Genomic DNA, 20,697 nt, shown 5'->3' on the forward strand with positions numbered 1-20,697 from the left:
GTGCAAGCTGTCGATAACACGTCACGATGACAGCAAATTTCAAATTTGTTTACCAAAATCACCCATAAAGAATATCTGAATAATAAGACCCCACGCTCCGATTGATTAGGCTGCTCGTAAAATATTTATGAGTTCCCATCGTTTTTCTATAATGCAAGTTTTTTTTCAATATTATACTTACCTTAGGTGTAATGTTTTACCACATATTCTTCCCTTTCAATATATTGCGGGAATCGGTAATATGTTAGCTAATTTCAATCCATGTTATGAAGAGAATGTTTTGTATTAAATTTTTTTTCTATGCAAAAAGTGCGCTTAATTGAAATAAGTAGTATTACAATTAACATATAAATATGTAGATATTTGCCTTAAAACTGTGAACTTTCGCATAATAAAGACAGTAAAATCATTTTTCTTATCTTTCAAAAACTATAAAAATTTTAAGCTGCTTGCTAAGGTTACGGGTCGACTTAAAATATTGAAAAAAAAAAAACGTTTTGTTTTTTATTGGTTTGCACAGCTCTGGGATCTAAGTCTTTTGTGTCGTAAATACGGTGTATATAAATGATTTTATATGGTCATTGTTTATATCGTTAAAGTGTGAACAAAAAAATTGCTCGAACTTAGGGCCATAAAGAAGTTAAAAAAAGAAATGATTTTATCTGTCAATAACAACAAAACGATAATTATACGAGCGAATTATACCTACAATATATTCATTAATTTATTCATGTTTCAAAAAACTTTTTGTATTTTCACAACCATTCACCCGTATACCTCGGCCCCCATAGCAAATAGCTACCCGTTTATTACTCAAATATCTCAGCTTAGCACATGGAAGGTTTCATTACCCGCCTTTAATTTTATGCATGGATGCGTGCATCGTCGCCGTAGAACATCTTGCTTAAACTTTACAGCGCGGGAATATTTGACGTGGGGAGGAAACCGCGGGAATGGTTTTTTTTTTAATAAATCGTTTTATAGGCAAAGGTAGTATAATCATACAGCATTGCTATTCCAGCTGTATCATATACGATCTTTGCCTATATACTTACATATCAGAAGATCCTTTGTGAAATTACCTTAAAATGTTATAGACATCTGAATGAATATATTTTTTATTTGCTGTGTACAAACATTATAATATGTAATTGTTTTTATGTAAATAAACATGAAATATTCTAAATTTCCGATTACAAACGGAACTTAAGTATTATCTTTACGATTTAATACCTATAGATATATTACTTACTCTATGTCCTGCAGACATCGCGGTTTTTCTTCTGTATAGCACAGTAAATTGCATTCAAAGTAATACACTTGTTGAACAGAATACTTTCCATAAAAATATACTCATTCCCATATTTTCCTTAATATATTTTTCCTTTTCATTCGTCTTTAATTTTATGCATGAGCGCTGGCATTGTATTCGTTGAAAGTTGACTCAAAATATAGGGAAAGTCGTGAAAACTTTTTTCTTTGGTTTATTTCTAATTTGGAGAGAGTAAAGGTGGTCTGCGAAAGCATTTGACGTTTATATATCATCGTATATTTGGAAAAAAAACAATAGTTGACTACTATAATGGAATGAATTTGCTGTCATTGGATCAATTACTCAATTATCCACCAGAAATCTAAAGCAATTGGATTTACTTTAATTGTATTTATCAATAAATAAAAAACATAACATTCGAGGCCATTACAAAATTCAATAAAATAATTTAAACCCATGTCACGAATCACAAAAGCGTGGCGTATTATTTTTTTCGTTATTATTTACGTGAACTGAACAAAAAACAAGAATCTTGTCGCAGCCATTTCGTGTTGACAACGAGATTTGTTTGCCTCCTTCGCCCTATCATGCCGGAGTATTAGGGTAACGCTATTTTCGGTTCGTGTTATGTCAGATTTCAGCTAATTTCAAAGGAAGAAATTCGTGCCTTTAACATTGTTTATATTTGATGAATGTTGTTACTTTGACACAGTTCGGTTGTCTTGTCTCTCTTTTTGAAGATCTTCTATTTAGCTCTATATAGTACCTACTAGATCGTGCATCTGAAATCTCATCTGTTAGTTATTTGGGATAAGAAAGAAATGAAAGAACCAAATAGAACATATTCACATTGAGACAATGGTTACCTAGTTAAATTGTATATAAAAATATAGAATAATATAAAATGATTATTTTATTATTATTTTTAATAAAGGTTAATTAAAAAAAAATCGCAATAGAATATACCCAAAATAATTGAAAAAGTAAAGGTTGCCTGCCTTCTTACCGCAACTGTCGTCCATTTTGTGACGTCACGATGTTACTTGACGTCACTAAAGGTATTAACGTCAAACTATACTAATATTATAAAGCTGAAGAGTTTATTTGTTTGTTTAGTTGAACGCGCTAATCTCAGGAACTACTGGTCCGATCTGAAAAATTCTTTCAGTGTTAGATAGCCCATCGAGGAAGGCTATAGGTTATATATTATCCCCATATTCCTACGGGAACGGGAACCACGCGGGTGAAACCGCGCGGCGCCAGCTAGTGCTTTATAACTCACCACTCAACTAACTAAGAGAGACAACCTGCCGTAATTAATTCCATGTAATTACATTGTGATTTGCGATACGCTCGTAGAATTATGTAACTAATCACATCTCGCGGCAACTGCTTCCTATAATGGCTCTAGTTTATATGAAATACGCTGAGCAGTCTCGGAGTTTAACTATAAAAATATGTAAATGGTAATTATTACCTTAATATTCAAATTAAAGTCACTGACATAGCTCAGCGAGTCGCGAAGTTGAAGTGGCAATGGGCAGGCCACATAGTTTGAAGAGCCGATGGACGTTGGGGTCTCAAGGTACTGAAATGGCGACCCTGCACCGGAAAGCGCGGTGTTGGTTGACCCCCCACTAGGTGGACTGAGGATATCAAGCGGGTTGCAGGTCGCCGCTGGATGCTGTCGGCTCGAAACTCAAACGGTGAAGGAAAACATCGTAAGGAAACCTGCATACCAGAGCATTTTCTTAGTTCTCTGCGTGTGAAGTCTGCCAATACGCATTGGGCCAGCGTGGTGGACTATTGGCCTAACCCCTCTCATTCTGAGAGGAGACTCGAGCTCAGCAGTGAGCCGAATATGGGTTGATAATGATGATGATGAACATCGTACCAGCTGTACTTTCTACTAATCCTTTGCCTACCAAAATATTCTGTTTATTGATTTAGCTTTATTTTGTATTTGAAATAAACTCTTTCACACAATAAAACAATTTAATAATAATTACGGACGAGTTTATGAGGTACAAAATATAAAATACACACACGTCGAATTTTTTGAAGTCGGTAAAAAAAACACATTTTCTTTTAAATCTCATTCGTAATCAGCTAATAGGCGTAGCTCATCAAAAACAGGGTGCCTATTATAAGCACGTACTACAAAAGCTGCGAGGGACACATACATGAGCAAAATATGTAGATTGCCGCCATATTGCCACTCACAAACGAGGGTAAACAGTTCACTCTTTTCGTAATCAGCTAATAGTAGTTATTCGGTCCGCGATAAGCCATTGTGTGCGACGTGTCTAGTTTGCTTGATCACTGCTGAATGCCATTAGAGGATTACTCCAGACATGTCACGCTAATTTGAGAATGCTGCGCAGTGAATTATAAGTGGGATCGTATTCTAGATACACTTCAAACGACACGACTTTATAAAGATGAAGGCGGTGTTGGTATGAAAGTGTATACATGTATATTCGTATGAGTGCATCAAAATATGGTATCTGATTTATCTATAACACAGAATAGACATCGCTAAAAACTAACGCTTATAGAATAATATTTAAATAGAGATGTCGTCTATATTTACGCGTAACTTTTGGCTATTCAGCGTTTTTTTATACAACAGATTAGTAATTGTTCGGTCCAGGATAAGCCATTGTGTGCGACGTGTCTAGTTTGCTTGATCACTGCTGAATGCCATTAGAGGATTACTCCAGACATGTCACGCTAATTTGCGAATGCTGCGCAGTGAATTATAAGTGGGATCGTATTCTAGATACACTTCAAACGACACGACTTTATAAAGATGAAGGCGGTGTTGGTATGAAAGTGTATACATGTATATTCGTATGAGTGCATCAAAATATGGTATCTGATTTATCTATAACACAGAACAGACATCGCTAAAAGCTAACGCTTATAAAATAATATTTAAATAGAGATTTTTTCTATATTTACGCGCCTATTTATTGGCTATTCAGCATAGTTTTTTTATACAACAGATTAGTAATTGTTCGGTCCAGGGTAAGCCATTGTGTGCGACGGGTCTAGTTTGCTTGATCACTGCTGAATGCCATTAGAGGATTACTCCAGACATGTCACGGTAATTTGCGAATGCTGCGCAGTGAATTATAAGTGGGATCGTATTCTAGATGTACTTCAAAAAGCACGACTTTACGAAGATGAAGGCGGTGTTGGTGTGAAAGTGTATGTAATTATGAGTACCTACATAAGAATATGGTATCTGGTTTATCTTTAAATAGGCAATTCTTCTGTCATCATCATCATTAACAATACATATTCGGCTCACTGTTGAGCACGAGTCTCCTCTCAGGATGAGAGTGGACAGGCTAATAATCCACCACGCTAGCCCAATGCGGATTAGCAGACTTCACACACGTACAGAATTAAGAAAATTCTCAGGTATTCAGATTTCCTAACCATGTTGTTCGTTCACCGTTTGAGACACGTGATATTTAATTTCTTAAAAAGGAAAAAACTGAAAAGTTGGAGGAGCATGCTCCGGTCTGGATTCGAACCTACGCCGTTTAATCCGAATGGAAGGCAGAAGTCATATCCGAAAACCGGGAAGTAGGTCAAATTAAGATTCCAAGATTTTCTTACATACATAGTTACAAGTGAAGCTAATTTTTGCGTGCCAAAAAGACAAACCTAAGATTTAATAAATTCTAGTAAAGTAAGTAATTTAAAATGAACAAACTTGAATATTCTCTGATGAATAAAATCTAGGACCATAAATGTCATGAATCAATTGAAAGAATTACACAAGTAAAAAGCAAAACATAAAAGCTCAAAGTAAACTAAGCCACGGAATCCTCACATATGGCTGCAGCTGCAATATGCTGATAAGGCTTAAGCCGCAAAGTCAACGCATCCTACCACTTCACAATACCGGATTACGACTGATTAGTTATTGGCGCTATCGCTCGCAAAGCGTTGTTATGCTAATGACGTCATTAATGCAATTGTTTCGGATGAATTGAGAAGATCATCAAAACGTATAGCAACTTGCTAGTAGATAAATATTACATAGACACACACATACACTTCAACTATCTATTAGTAGGGGAGATTTTTGCAGTTACTCGAGCACGAACAGATGAACATAAGGGACTAGACCTTGCACGTTGTTGAGTACCTCCACCTTGATATTGGTGGGTACGTTTAGGGCAACCAAGGCCAGATACCTTATCGGATATATAGTAGGTTAGTTAATTACTAGAAGGTGTGCATTTCGAAAATCTAACGATTTGAGTAATGTAACGGAATGGGAGGGTCCCAAAGTTACAAAATAAAACTTTTGTATTTTAGTTCTCGAGTGACGTTCTCGATTAATTTTTTACTTATTTTGAAGGAAATAATCTCTTATTTTATACCTAAGTTTTCTGATAATTTCAGTAAACCAAAGTAATAAAAATTGCTTTTAAAGTCTGTAGTTTTTTCTTCCACCGCTAAAAGCGAAAAAAGTAAATAACCATTTATTCTTACGTTATCAAACCATATTCGGCTCACTGCTGAGCTCGAGTTTCCTCAGAATGAGAGGGGTTAGGCCAATAGTCCACCGCGCTGGCCCAATGCGTGTTGGCAGACTTCACACACGCAGCGAATTAAGAAAATTCTCTGAGTATATGAGTATTGGAGAGTTTTCTATATTATATAGGCATATAACTTACGAGTATATTTAAGGGGATCATTATTTATGAAAAATTTAGTAATTATTATTTAAAAAAATAAAGTAAGTACAATATATTTTTGGAAAATAAGTCAATAATAAAACCTCGTTAAAACATAATTCGGTTCACCTATTACGTGACATAGTTATCTGCAATCAAAAAGACGGGATAATAATATAATTCCCTATGACGAGTTAGTTAAACTGAGTCGGCCGACGAGTTAATCCCGCAAGCCTGGTTAACTGACGTCAGATAGCGTGCCTCAGACAGACAGATGCGCTCGCAGTGTAGGCCCGACAGCTTCTGTAGCTGTTTATATAGTGAGTTTTAACTTTTAAATTGAGTTAAGTAAAGAATTCAATAAGCTGACATGACCTATTTGCGGTAGGTACATAGGGACACCTACAGTTTTTCAGTTGTGTGCATTTTAAGAGATTAAGTATCACGTGTCTCAAACGGTGAAGGAAAAACATCGTGAGGAAACCTGCATACCAGAGAATTTTCTTAATTCTCTGCGTGTGTGAAGTCTGCCAATCCGCATTGGGCCAGCGTGGTGGACTATTGGCCTAACCCCTCTCATTCTAAGAGGTGACTTGAGCTCAGCAGTGGCCTCAATATGGCTTGATAATGACGATAATGATGACATAGGGGCAAAATTCAAATGTAAAATATATTGCAAATATTGTGTCGCACCAATTTTATCAACTTCTTTTCTTCAATCATAATCCCACGAAGTCCACTGCCGAACATGCCGGTATATGCTTCTTTGTTTACATTTTCAAGAATGTCCTCCTTCCTGATTCAATCAAGCAGAGATACTAAGCATAGACTCCGTCGCCTGCTGAGATACTTGCTTTGTATAGATAAATAATTATTATATGCATTGTTCCAGGTGAAAGTAATGCTGCGAGTGGGCGCGTCCGGCGAGGGCCCCTTCACCAGCGGCACACAGACCTTCTCGCTGGACAAGCGCAAGAAGCAGGTGACACTATGCGAGGCTGCGCCAGCCGCCAGCGCTCCCGAGGACAGGAAGGTGGGCGTCGCCGCGCCTAAGATGTTCGCCTTCGATGCTATATTCTCACAGGATGACTCGCAGGTAATTGTCTCTCGCTGGAATGGCGACCCCGCACTAGTAAGCGCAGTGTTGGTCGACCCACCAGGTGGACTGACGACATCAAGCGAGTCGCAGGAATTCGCTGGATGCAGGTGGCTCAGTATCGTGATGTTTGGAAGTCCCTACAAAAGGCCTATGTCCTGCAGTGGATGTCCGTCAGCTGATATGATGATGATGATGTCTCTCGCTCGACGAGCGCAAGAAGCAGGTGACTTGTTTATAGTAGACTAGACAAAACCTAGCCATTCCGTCTGTTATGAACTAAAAAATTCTGTTCCCTAGTAAACTTCGAAATAAAAAGAATAGGCAGGCAAGCAGGTGCAATTAGTTCAAGGCAGTAGAGATTGTACCTTGCAAAGTGGATATAGAACTAATAGGCGACCATATGTGCGATCGCGATACAAAGTGCGATTGTTTTTAACTACATATTTGTAAATGAAATAAACCTCGTGCCATAAATTCTTCATAATGGTTTGTTCTTTCACATTCATCAATTATTACACGAATATCAAACACATTCTTCTATAGCAGCTATGCAGGGATCAGCAACACATAACCTAAATTAACGTGAAAGCGTGCAGACATCTGATATTCCGGGGACACGGTGTTTGCCGGCAACTTGCTCCGATCCCTGGCCGACGGAGGAAATGTGTACTACATGAAACTTTCAAGTTTAACTCTTGGTCCAAGTTAAAGTGCTAATCCGTATTTTTATTCCGTTTAGAGTGACATTACACATTTTAAAGTCTGTAACTGATACGAAGAATTGTCGGATTTCTGTCGTGTTTTAGATAAAATCATTAATCTATTAATTTTTATTGCTTTATATCAACATCAAATGTGAATCTAAATGATTCACTTCTACTTATAGAAATTAACCATGACATAATGTCTTATTGTTTATGGCTTACAGGGCCAGGCATACCTCCTTATTATCCCTCCTAGGAGAGCTTATGTAGCTCAGATGCTCACTATGCTGATGTGGTTTGGTAGGCTTAGGATGATATTGTATGAAACGATCACTATCAGATTTTAATGGTGATATCCAGGACCGACGGCTTAACGTGATCTCCGAGGCACGGAGGTGTAAAAACTTCCCCACTCCAGCATGTTTTTTTTTTTCAATAAAGACTTTCCGGAATAAATAAAAGCTTAGTATTTCATAGTCTGACCTTAGACTAGAACTCTTAATCCTAAGCCACGTGTAACCGCTGGATCAGAAGGTTACTCATCATGAAGACTCGAAAACCGTTTGACGTAGAAAAATTAAAATAATTTAGCAAGGGTTACTCGTAGTGACGATAATATTACTCTTATTACAGACGTGCGCAAAGAACGGATTTTTTTACAGGGTTAGAGTACCGATGTACAACGGCCAACCTTTAAGGGTGAGGCCATACGAGCGTAATTTTGGCGGTTTCATACAAAAGTCCAGTTCCTGCCAAACCGGCGTCACAAAATGAGTTATGTTCCAACTATAAACGCGAATTTTGCGACTAAAATTACGCGACTGACAACTCACAAAATTACCCTCGTTTGGCCTCACCCTTAGTGGCCAAGTGCGAAAAAAAACCCAGAAAAGAAGAAGAGAAGGGTCAGAACTCAGAGTAAGCCAGGGAGTGAAGCGGACGAAATCACGGGCGTCCGCTAGTTTTATGTAAAACTTATTGCTCCTTTTTGCTTCGTGAATAAAAAAAGACAAAAATCCCCTATCTCGTAACTTGCATCGCTCACAACCGATCTCGCGACCTTTCTATGCTTTTCAAAATTCATGCGCAAAAATTTCTCGCCGAATTTCATGTTTAAATTGTTGAAAGGCCCGGTGTCGCTAGCTACTCTGAAAATTTCGCATTTTTGCGAACATGGAGAGTTTAGAATATCTGAGAAAGTTAGTTCCTACCTATAAGTTTGATCTTTTTGAGACATTTTAGCAGAATGCACTGTATGAAACTAATCATGTTCTGTTTTTTTTCTGTTTCTCCTTTGTGAATTGTGTGTGGTATTTCTCTGATATAGTAAGAAGAAAGAAAAGAGAAGAAAACTCTGTGAGTGCCAGAACTTTCTCATTTTATTAAAGCTGAACTTTTATCAGTCCATGCATTACTATCTAAGTATCTACGGTAGGCATCTAGATCGTGGTGGCTCTGGGAAGTAGCAGGTTTAAAGAGTCCAGCAGACCCTTAATCGTCAAGTAAAAAGCCTGTTTTTAATTGTTTTGCTAAAACTCAAATTGGCTATATTTTGGATTTTTGAAAAAAAATTGAATATAAAAACTAAAAAAAAGGCGAAACATTGAAAATTGAAATATCACTGATACAAGAATTAAAAATATTTCATCATCATCATCGTGTTTTAATGGTTCACTACAATGCCAGACCGAGATTCCTAAAGATTATAAAACTTAGACCCTTAGGTAGACTTTGCTTCATTTTTACTGCAGCAGTTTGGTGGGCTTGAAAATATTTAAAATAAATATTACATGGTTAAATGGATCGTACTCGTCTTGTACGTAAATAATTTAAACCTATTTCTAACACATAACTAATTTAAACTGCCTTCAATATGCCACAAACATGTTTGCTTCAGTTTCAAAGTGCCATCAAAATATTTCATTGTATTCGCTAAAACACAACGAAGCATCCGCCATAACACTGTAAACATTACATCACCCAAGTAAACCTCAAAACAGTTGGTACGAGGCTGGTTACTCATAAATATAGACTACAGAGTCTGCAAGTAAACATGGCTGCGGCAAAACCAACAATCCTTAGTATTTGAATTAAATGGAACATAATTAGAACACTCTAAAGCTTTACACAGATCTACGGAAATTGTTTAAATGATATGACTAATTGTGTGAATTCTAATCACGTAGTTAATATAAGGTTCTTCTATTGTATGAACAAAAATTTCTTATGCAGTTGCAATAACGGGAAGTCACTATTCAATTCTCCGTGTACCTATAGCTAAATGGAGTATATGCTCCCATTTGTTATAAACCAAGGAATACTTTCGCTTTGCTATCTTTTTGATTGCATAATTTCCTAATAATAAGTTGAAGCAAACACTTGACACCTACCATGACGCTAGGTGTGACGTATACAAAATCTATTTTACTTGATCCTACGATATGCGAGATACGAGAATAACTCGGGCGAAGTCAAAGCAAAAGTTTTAGACAATTTGAGTAGATAAATGTGTATCCTTTCCTACGTAAACCATTCTTAGGATTTCGAAACAGCGTATTAAGGAGACGAATGGAACAAACAAACGTATATATCTAACTAGGCGTGTAACACCACAGTGTATATTTTACGCGCGGGCAGTAAATCAGTGCGACAACAACGCGCATCGCCATTAATATCGCGTAATCCCTTTATATCCGCATTCGCTGCATTACGCACTTACTAAAGCTTAATTTGTAGACGCGTACATTCCCGCGGTATATTCTAATTGTGTTAATTTTTCTTTCATGACTAATGTTTTAGGTATTTATGTAAATAATAAAAAAATATATTAACTTTTTTTAATATTACAGCACAAGTTTTAAACTTATTTAAACAGATAACTGAGTACCCTTTCTTAAGTTAGCAATTCCTTTGATAATAGTATAACAGTGTATTAGGGATTCCTTGTATTTCGCAACAGTGTATTAAGGAGATGAATGGAACAAACAAACGTATACATCTAACTAGGTGTGTAACACCACAGTGTATATTTTACGCGCGGGCAGTAAATCAGTGCGACAACAACGCGCATCGCCATTAATATCGCGTAATCCCTTTATATCCGCATTCGCTGCATTACGCACTTACCAAAGCTTAATTTGTAGACGCGTACATTCCCGCAGTATATTCTTATTGTGTTAATTTTTTCTTTCATGACTAATTTGTTTAGGTATTTATGAAAATGATAAGAAAACTACATATCATACAGAGTATAAATACGCTCGGCATATCATCCAAGGCCAATATGGTGGCGCCCATAGTTTCACTTTCATTGTGGTGTTTATAATTTTGAATCTAACAATTTCTCCTAAAATACTGCTGTCTACAAATCACGAAATATTTATAGGCTAAGCCTTCATTCGCACGAGAGTTTTTTGACGGTCGTTAAAAAAGCGTTCAAATCCGACAAAAATGTAAATATATGTTTACACGACCACGATAGACCATAATTTAACTTCATACTATTTTTGAACCCTCATTCGCACGAGAGCTTTTTTAACGGACGAAACGGAACGAACGGAAAAAGCTCTCGTGCGAATGAGGGCTAAGGTAGGTCGGGTATAGACGAACGAACCTACCTAAACATAGCTCATACAGTTAGAGCTTAGAGGCTTACGCGCGCCGCTGGCTTGCCAACCGTCTGTGAATTCTGTGATTGTAATGAGATTTTGCTCGAGTGAATTTTGAGCTGAGAACTGATAATAAGTTGTTTATCTTCTAACAGTTGTTACATCAATGACCTAATAATTTGTGCATGTATGTATGTTTTTTACACAAAAAAGCCCGTATTTTTTTATAATAAAAATAGACTAGTGGACTTCATGAAGTCGCCCACGCGAAATTTAGCTTCTTTTTTACAAATCCCGCAGGAATTATGGATTATTTTCAAGACTTTAAATAGGCTTTCAGTTGCTTAATAACCATCCAGCCTTTAACACTCACAAATAACGTGGTATATATTATATATATAGAATTTATACACTCTGTTTAGTAGATCCAGAGTTTACCCCTACAACTATACAAACTCTACCTCTTTAATATAATATTCCTATAGATAACTACTAACTTTCATCATATCGTTTATAGTAACAGTACAAATATGAGTAAACAATCGAAACTAAACTCAATAACAAAAGGGTTTTAAGGGCAGTCGGACACGAGTACAATCCTAATTGTTACGATAATTTGATAACTACCCCCGGTATTAATTCCGACCCATTTCAGGCAGGTACGGGGGATGCTCATTAAAATTTTCACTCAAAACAATTTCAATATTATTCCATCCTTACCTTTATAAATAGGCCCCAAAGTAGGGTAACCATTCGTAAACAATACCGGTTTAATTTAAATTAAAACGTTCAATTGAGTGAATAATGTATAATTTCATTTTATAATCATACTTGTCCTTTAATATTATAAAGAGATAATATTTGATTGTTTGTTTGTTTATTTATTACGAATAGGGTTCAAAACTGCTGGATCGATTTTAATTTCAATAGCTCGACGATTAAGAAGTAGGTACCATAACTTTGATTGTTGGTTCGATCCCTACTAATTGGACCATTCTCGTACCTAAGGACATGGTAAAAAACCAAAAAACATGCGAGTATTTTTGTTTAAAAAAAAAGAAAGTCACAAAATTATATTAGTACGTTACAATCAGAACAATGCATTTAAATGAATCAATCCATTTATCGAGAAGCGATTTAATTTTCAAGTTTTACGATTTCAAAGCGAGCGACTACGTGACTTTAGGTGATTTTATAGTTACCTCATCTAACTGCCATTTCCATAAAAAGTATAAGTTCATCATTATCTCATAAGGGATGTCTTTATCTATGTCCTTTGTCTGTGGTTCAGTTTAAAATAATGTAAAAGTAGTTTTTAATGTTGTCATCGAATTATTATCAACCGATGGACGTCCACTGCTGGTCTTGAGCCACTTGCATTCAGCTGTTCACCATAAACCCGTTGATGACATCGATCTGCTCTCTGAGGTTCCATTAAGAAGCCTAAGCTATCTAAGCAAGTTTGTTGATGACACTCTCATGATATGCGGGTGACGGAAGGGGAAAAACTGCGCGGGTATGAAGTCGTGCGCGTGGGGCATCGCCACGCCCCTCCCGGCCCCCGCTGGCCATCGGGAGTGTTACGAACGAATTTGCTAAGCTATGCAGTACTTACACAATCAGAACAAAACGATCCACTTGTTACTAGGTCGACTGTATGCTTCACCGAGAGGAGTCGCAATGCCAGCAACTTGGAACCCCCAACATCCATCGGTTTTTCGTTCAATAAACTGCAAAGTCATCATATGCCTCGGTATTTTCTGTTTTCCCTACCACCAACAATATGGGTATCTATAAGCCAAGAGTTAATAGGCATCCTCTAGCTAAGCGCGTTCCACCATAGGCTGCACCATTGCATTCAATCATGTGTGACTGCAGACAAGCGCTTAGAACTGGTTCCATCGCCCACTGAGTAACTCTGAGCATCCTTTAGGTCCATAGTTAGTTGTCCATCGCCCACTGAGCACTCATAAGAGGTTAATAGTTAATTAGTTATGACTTTGTGAACTAAATACTTATTTGTAACGTTCAGAACGTTAAAGTAATAAAAAATTAACAAAATAGGTTCTAGGTGTCATTTAGTTTATTAAAAGTACTTTAACAATAAAATGAAAGTTAATATTTTGTAATAAAAATATCAACAAGAAACAAAATGGCAGAATAACAGTCACCCTACCATGTAATCTCTAAGCTTTACCGTAAGTCCTTTTAATTATCTGGCAACCCTCTGCAGCAAAGAAAACACTGGAAACACTCTAAGCCGGGGAAAGCCGCGGTATACACTGGATGATTTACTTGAAATATTCACAACATTTTATGATTTACCCTTCGTGTACTTATGAGTACTTACATCTGCTTATAAAAGTAGTTAATGTTAGTACTATTGTATCAAAAATACTTCTTATATAATAGGTAGTTTCCCATAAACATAATATTTAATAAATCATGTCTATTATCTCGAAAAAAGTGTGCCAATCTGCATTGGGTTAGTGTGGTGGACTATTGGCCTAACCCCTCTCATTCTGAGAGGAGACTCGAGCTCAGCAGTGAGCCGAATATGGTGAGTTGATAATGAAATGAAATGATCTCGAAGAAAATTAAAAAATACGCTTTGTACTTAATCACTTCCTGCTTTTCATTGATAGTATGATCTCGAAGTTCAAAATTCATTTCTTTAAAGTAGGCTCAGTTTACAAGCACTTTTGATACGTCAGTAGGCGATTTGTAACAACTCTACTACCGGTTCGGAAGGCAGATTCTGCTGAGAAGAGCGGTAAGAAACTCTAACCTCTAAAGCTCTTTTAAAAAATCATACAGTATCGAAATTTAAAATTTGTAATTTCAACATTACAATTTCTTAAATATTAAAGGCTCAGACAATTAAATTAAGCGCGAGTGTTACAATGGCTAATTACGAGCAGTGGCATACAATACTTTTTCTACGACCTTAATAAAATAAATAAAAGAATTAACAAAAAATGGTAAATATTCCAATTGGCGTTATGCATAGCCTCCTCGATTTTGCATCATCGTGGCCTCGTGACTGATTACGAAATGGGAGTGGAAAAAGAATGTTTATGTAATTGTGTGACAGCAAAATAAACTCAGCTTTGTTCCAGACGGAGATTTGTTCGAGCGCACTGACTGACGTCATCCACGCGGTCATCAACGGTACGGACGGTTGCCTCTTCTGCTTCGGACACGCAGGACTAGGTAACTGACATTATTATTTTTGTTACAAAATAACGAATTCAGGGTAATTTTATCGGGATTGTTATGTGTTGCTATTGTTATTCATAATTCAACCAATACATTTCTAATACACTTTCTGCAACATTTTATAATGTATAGTTATACACCACCAACAATAATAATAGTTTTGGAATTGGAATTCTTAAGAAATTCTTTCTGATTATGTATTTGCTGTAGGCTTGCGGAACCACTGGACGTTATTCGGTAGTGGCTAGCTAGTGTCGTAAAGAAATGATAATAACTTATAAATAACTAAGTTTGTAGTAATTCAGCTACGGCTTACATTCTTCACTATATTGAACAAGAACAGCGGAAAAATCACTGCGCATATGTATTTATAATTTGTAGCAAAATGGGAATCAAATTTTCTGAAGAAGAAAAAAAACACTGCTTACGGAATTGAGAACAACTACTATAAAGTAATTCAGCCTATGTTTCCCTCCCTCTCTGGAACAATAACTTAACAAGAACAATGTAGAAATCACTGCACATAAAATCGTATCGAATTGAAAATCACTTTTATAGAGTCGTATTCTCGAAGCCAAGTTTGTTCTCGTAATAATTCAGGCACCGCTTACCTCTCCCCGCAATAAGCGGTGTACTGCAGGCTTCGCGGGAGCCGGCATCCGCTCCTGAGGCTTTCATTCAATTTGCATTAAAACCTTAATCCCCGACGCTGAGTAAGACTTACACAATGTGGGCTTAACTCGCTAATAATATCTTCTTGTTTATTAACGACATTTAATAGGTATTTCGTAATTAATGCGTAGATTTTCAAAATTCAAAATTCAAAATTCATTTATTTCAAGTAGGCTCAGTTTACAAGCACTTTTAACACGTCAGTTGACTATTTGTAAAGATTCTACCACCGGTTCGGAAGGCAGGTTCTGCTGCGAAGCTACCGGCAAGAAACTCAACAGTTGCTCTTTTGAAAAAGTCATACAGTATTATAATTTACAATTGATAACAATTACAATTTCTTATAGTTTTATTTCCTGTGTGAAGGTGGAAGCTGATCCAATGGCCTCCAAGCACCTTTATCGTTAAGGAACTCATGAATAGTGTAGTAACCTTGACCAAGTAAATGTTTTTTAACACATTGCTTAAAGTTGTGCATTGGCAAGTCCATCACAGTCTTAGGGATCTTGTTATTTTACTTTTTTAATATGATGACATAATGATCATTAATGGTGATTAAGTTTATTTATTGACTGGGGTATTACAGAACATGACAAGTGACCGAAATCTTTGACAGATGAAAGAACATTGACCACAGACAGACATCTTCTGCAGATGAAAGAGTAACTGTTGAGCTTATTGCTGGCTCTTAGCAGAACCTGCCTTCCGAACCGGTAGTAGAGTCTCCACTAATAGTCAGACTACACGTGTGAATCTAGACCTACCTTGAATTAAACAAATTTTGAATTTTAAAAAATCGAGCACCTAAAAAACTAATGCACCATTTTAATAAAGGCTTACCTAATAACAACGCCCATATCTTGTTATTGAAAAGGCCATAAACTTTATCAAAACGTGATAAAAGATAAATGCGAGATTACAAAAAGAATGTTTTTAAAGCTTCTGTCTGTTTTAAAGGATAGAATGGGTAAGGGAACTTTGTGGGAAAGTCTGTTCTTAGGATCAGAACGCGCTAGGTAGTTTTCTTTGAAAAAACCAAGGGCTTTCCACACGGACAACGTCACTGTCGTCTACTAGTTGTGTGGGTAAGGGAACCTTGTGGGAAAGTCTGTTCTTAGGATCAGATCGTGGTAAAAAAATAAGGGGTTTTCACACAGACAACGTCACTGTCGTCTGCTAGTTGTGTAGATAAAGAAACATTTCCTATACTATCCCATGTAAAGGAAACTTAAGCGCGTCTGCCGGAATCAAGTTTAAATATTCAGCTACAGCCGCACAGCGCAGTGTTTATTAAACTACCGCCGCCGCAGAGCTGTACCCGTAGCAAGGGCTTTGCATCCGGAGACGAGAACACTTCGCTGAAACTTTAATATAGAACATGAGCTGATTGGATGCTAGCACACTTTTGGCAACGCTTAATGTTCTTAATTGATCCAGGTCTGGCTGGTCAGAGGCTTCAGCCGTGGCTAGTTACCATCCTACCGGCAAAGACAAACGATTTAACGTCCCGGTACTATGACGTGTAGAAACCGAAAGTGGGTGGATTTTCATCCTCCTCATAACAAGTTAGCCCACTTACATCTTGTAGACTGCATCATCACTTACCATGTGCCTGAAGTTTGAATAGTCTTCAAACAGTGCGTGTCGTCATGACCTATGGTTTCGAGACTTGGTTGCTAACTATGGGCCTTATAAGACGGCTCAGAATCACGCAGTGGGCGAGCTATCCTCGGAGTAGCTTTGCGTGATCGAATCAAAAGGAGATCTGCAGAAGAACCACAGTCACGGATATAGCTCAACGAAGCTGAAGTTGCAATGGGCGGAGTTCATAATAAATGGCGTATTGATGACATCTCGCAAGGGATTCGCTGGATACAGGCGGCTCAGGATAGTGATGTTTGGAAGTCCCTACAAAAGGCCTATCCCGCAGTAGACTTCCATCGGCTGATATGACGATTTTGATGTTGAAACAGCAGATGCTAATTGCGGCTCAATTTAGACTAAGTGAACTTTATTTATTTCAAATTGTACTTGAACAATAATAAGACAACATCATTAAAAACACACTAATTTTGTTGATTTAACAATATTTAGTACAATTTCACCATTAGATATTCAGCGGAGGCTTTATTGGCGCACTATTTATTAGGCAACCACAGAACCGCATAACCGCACAGCCGCAGAACCGCAGAGCGGAACTCATAGTAGCGGATTTGCAGCTAAATAGACCCCTTGTGTAGAGAACGTTCAATATTGTTTATTGTCGAAACAATGTTTCTTGTTCTCTGTCGAGATAAAACTATTAAACGGTTAGAAATAAAATAGCATTAGCCTGTTTTAGGCAGTACTAACTAAATATAAAACCTACCACTGTATTAGACATCTAAAGGGGTTTCAGAAATTATAAATTCCATTATCTGTAAATCTAAAATCTAAACTAGCTACGCCTCGCGTTATTACTTGCGAACAGTAAGTATTTACACGTAATTTAATTTTAACTACCGATTTCAAAAAATGGCGGTGCTTCTCATTTCAACTCGTAGGTTTCTTTTTTTTCATTAGTGTTTAAAACATGGATTTTTGTAGATAAATGGCATATGTGTTAATCCAGGTTATAATCTATCTTCATTCCAAATTTCAGCTAATTCGGTTCAGTATTCGCGGCGTGGATAAGTAACAAATATTCATACCATCATAACTTGTCTAACTATCAGTTAATGTAAAATCTCGGTAAACCATGGATTTTTTCGGGACACAGCCTAACCTATACAGCATATAATGTTAATCCAGGGTATTATCTATCTTCATTTTAAATTTCAGCCTAATAGTTTTAGTACGAGTAGTTGCGGCGTTAAAGAGAAACAAACATCCATAACAATTTTCGGCTTTATATATTATAAACATACTAATATTAGTAGGCTTAGTTTAGTTTTAGTTAGGTTTAGACTATCAAACGTCTGCGACTTTTTCCGCCCTCCTTAATCCGGCCCTGGCGCAAAATACATTTTAAGGTCCCGTACTGTAGTGACTGATATCGACTAGAACGTGATCGTTGTGTGGAAATCAATCCTCAATTCATCTGCTAATTTCACTGTCAAATTAATTTGGCACTTAGCTGTTGACACAGGATTAAGGCTTCGAATGCAAATTGGACGAATCGATTGGATCTGTCAGGGTTGTGTTTAAATATTCAGTCACAGCCTTAGTCGGATCGGATACCACTATGGGGCGACGTCTTCGAGTAGTCATGAGTTGTAACTACTGTATGGAAGATACTGTATTGCCGATATTATAGATAGAAACTTTGTTTAAATGTAAGTTTGAATGTTCGTCACATAATACACTTTGTGTATTAGCAAATAACTGTGTTGGAACTAACGAAACAAAAAAATATAAGAAATATTCAAAATTAAAATTCATTTATTTCAAGTAGGCTCACTTTACAAGCACTTTTAATTAAGTCAGTTGACTGTTTGTAAAGATTCTACCACCGCTTCGGAAGGCAGGTTCTGCTGAGAAGATACCGGAAAAAAACTCAACAGTTGCTCTTTTTTTAAAAAATACATACAGTATTATAATTTGCAATTGATGACAACATTACAATTTACACCTAAACCTACAAATGATTTTTTTACTCTTTGGAGACGACATTCAGTAATTCAAATAAGTTAAGTACCTAGATTTTGAGTTTTAACAAAACAAACAAATGACAATTTATCATACTCATCTCCATTTCTAAATGCCACAAGTCGTCACCGACATAGCTCAACGTGTCGCAAAGCTGAAGTGGCAATGGGCGGGGCACATAGTTCGAAAAGCCGATGGCATTCCGCATTTTCAGTATAAGAATGATTTTGTATCTGTGCAGGAAAGTCGTATACCATGCTGGGGCGACCGGACGCAGCCGCGTCTCTGGGCGCCGTCCCCTGCGCCATCTCCTGGCTGTTCCGCGGCATTGCGGAGCAGAAGCATAAGTGCGGCACGCGCTTCTCCGTGCGCGTCTCCGCCGTCGAGCTGTGCACCAACACCAACCAAATTAGAGATCTGCTCGCGCCATATCAAAATGGTACGTCGTAGGATCATGAGGTCCTGAGGCTAAGACTAATTACATATGGACCAGCACCCAAAATTCACGAACAAAATTGGCTGTAATTTTTAGAGGAAAACGACCTTCGTCGTCATCAACCCATATTCGGCTCACTGCTGAGCTCGAGTCTCCTCTCAGAATGAGAGGGGTTAGGCCAATAGTCCACCACGCTGGCCCAATGCGGATTGGCATACTTCACACACGCAGAGAATTAGGATAATTCTCTGGTATGCAGGTTTCCTCACGATGTTTTCCTTCACCGATTGAGACAAGTGATATTTAATTTCTTAAAATGCACACAACTGAAAAGTTGGAGGTGCATGCCCCGGACCGGATTCGAACCCACACCCTCCGGAATCGGAGGCAGAGGTCATATCCACTGGGCTATCACGGCTCTACGAGCTTAGATTAGGTATATTATACATCGTATACTAAACCAGAAGTTGTTGACCGTTTTTTACACCTATCAGAGTTCAACTACACAAAAATACCTTTTTGTGTAGGTAGTTGAACCCTTTAACCGACGAACACGATCACAACTATGAAACATCGAATCTAGAGACAGATTTTATAATCGCAATCCGCATTAGATCGTTGATCATTTACTTTGACAGAAAAGTAATGTCTGGCGAGGATGTAATTAATCTAAGTCCTGAAGCTATGAAATATCCCTAACCCAGAACCTCTACAAATATGAAATGACTAGCGGACGGAGACTTCGCATGAAACTCTGTTTTTTAGAAATCTCCGGATCTTCCGGGATAGAATAAGTATAGCTACAATAGCTTAAGAAAGGAGCCGGACTTACCACCACTCGTCACTCCTAACACTCTCACTCTTTTCCTATTAGTTGGAGGGCAATAAGTCTATATCCTGCTCCAATGTATCTCTTTGTCAAACGTCTTGTAATCATTTGATTATTTCTCCCAATAGATACAGAGCAGTCACCAGGCGTATACCTCCGAGATGATCCATTATTCGGCACACATCTACAAAACCAATCGGAACTGCGGGTGCATAGTGCGGAAAAGGCCGCTTTCTACCTCGACGCGGCGCTGGCTACGCGGGGTGCGAGGGAGGAGGGGAAAGACAGCCATCTCCTTTACACCTTACATGTCTACCAGTACAGCGTGGGAGGAAAAGGAGCTGGTGAGTACATCAAAGCCTTTAAATTCGCTAAAGCTGTTTCTATGTACATTGCACACTAACTATACTGTTCCTGAAACTTCATATGGTATGTTAGTCGTGCTAGGTGGGTTATTAGGGTCTGTAGGATATAGAAATGCCTATCTTTATCTTGAATGACAGTGATCCTTACAAAGTCAATAGGACCAA

The 20,697-nt window shown here is 37.6% G+C and overlaps 1 protein-coding gene across 4 annotated transcripts in view; it reads left to right on the forward strand.

Annotated features, from left to right (window-relative positions):
• Positions 1–20,697, forward strand: part of LOC112049579 (kinesin-like protein CG14535) — a 413,102-nt gene that overhangs the window by 388,064 nt on the left and 4,341 nt on the right. For all 4 annotated transcript variants that reach the window (XM_052883591.1, XM_052883593.1, XM_052883594.1 and 1 more), the window contains 4 exons: positions 6,866–7,069; positions 14,504–14,597; positions 19,144–19,341; positions 20,296–20,511. In XM_052883591.1, coding sequence (XP_052739551.1) covers positions 6,866–7,069; positions 14,504–14,597; positions 19,144–19,341; positions 20,296–20,511 — 712 coding nt within the window. The remainder of the gene's footprint in view (positions 1–6,865; positions 7,070–14,503; positions 14,598–19,143; positions 19,342–20,295; positions 20,512–20,697) is intronic.

This window comes from Bicyclus anynana, chromosome 9, assembly GCF_947172395.1.
Source record: "Bicyclus anynana chromosome 9, ilBicAnyn1.1, whole genome shotgun sequence".
Taxonomy (NCBI): domain Eukaryota; kingdom Metazoa; phylum Arthropoda; class Insecta; order Lepidoptera; family Nymphalidae; genus Bicyclus; species Bicyclus anynana.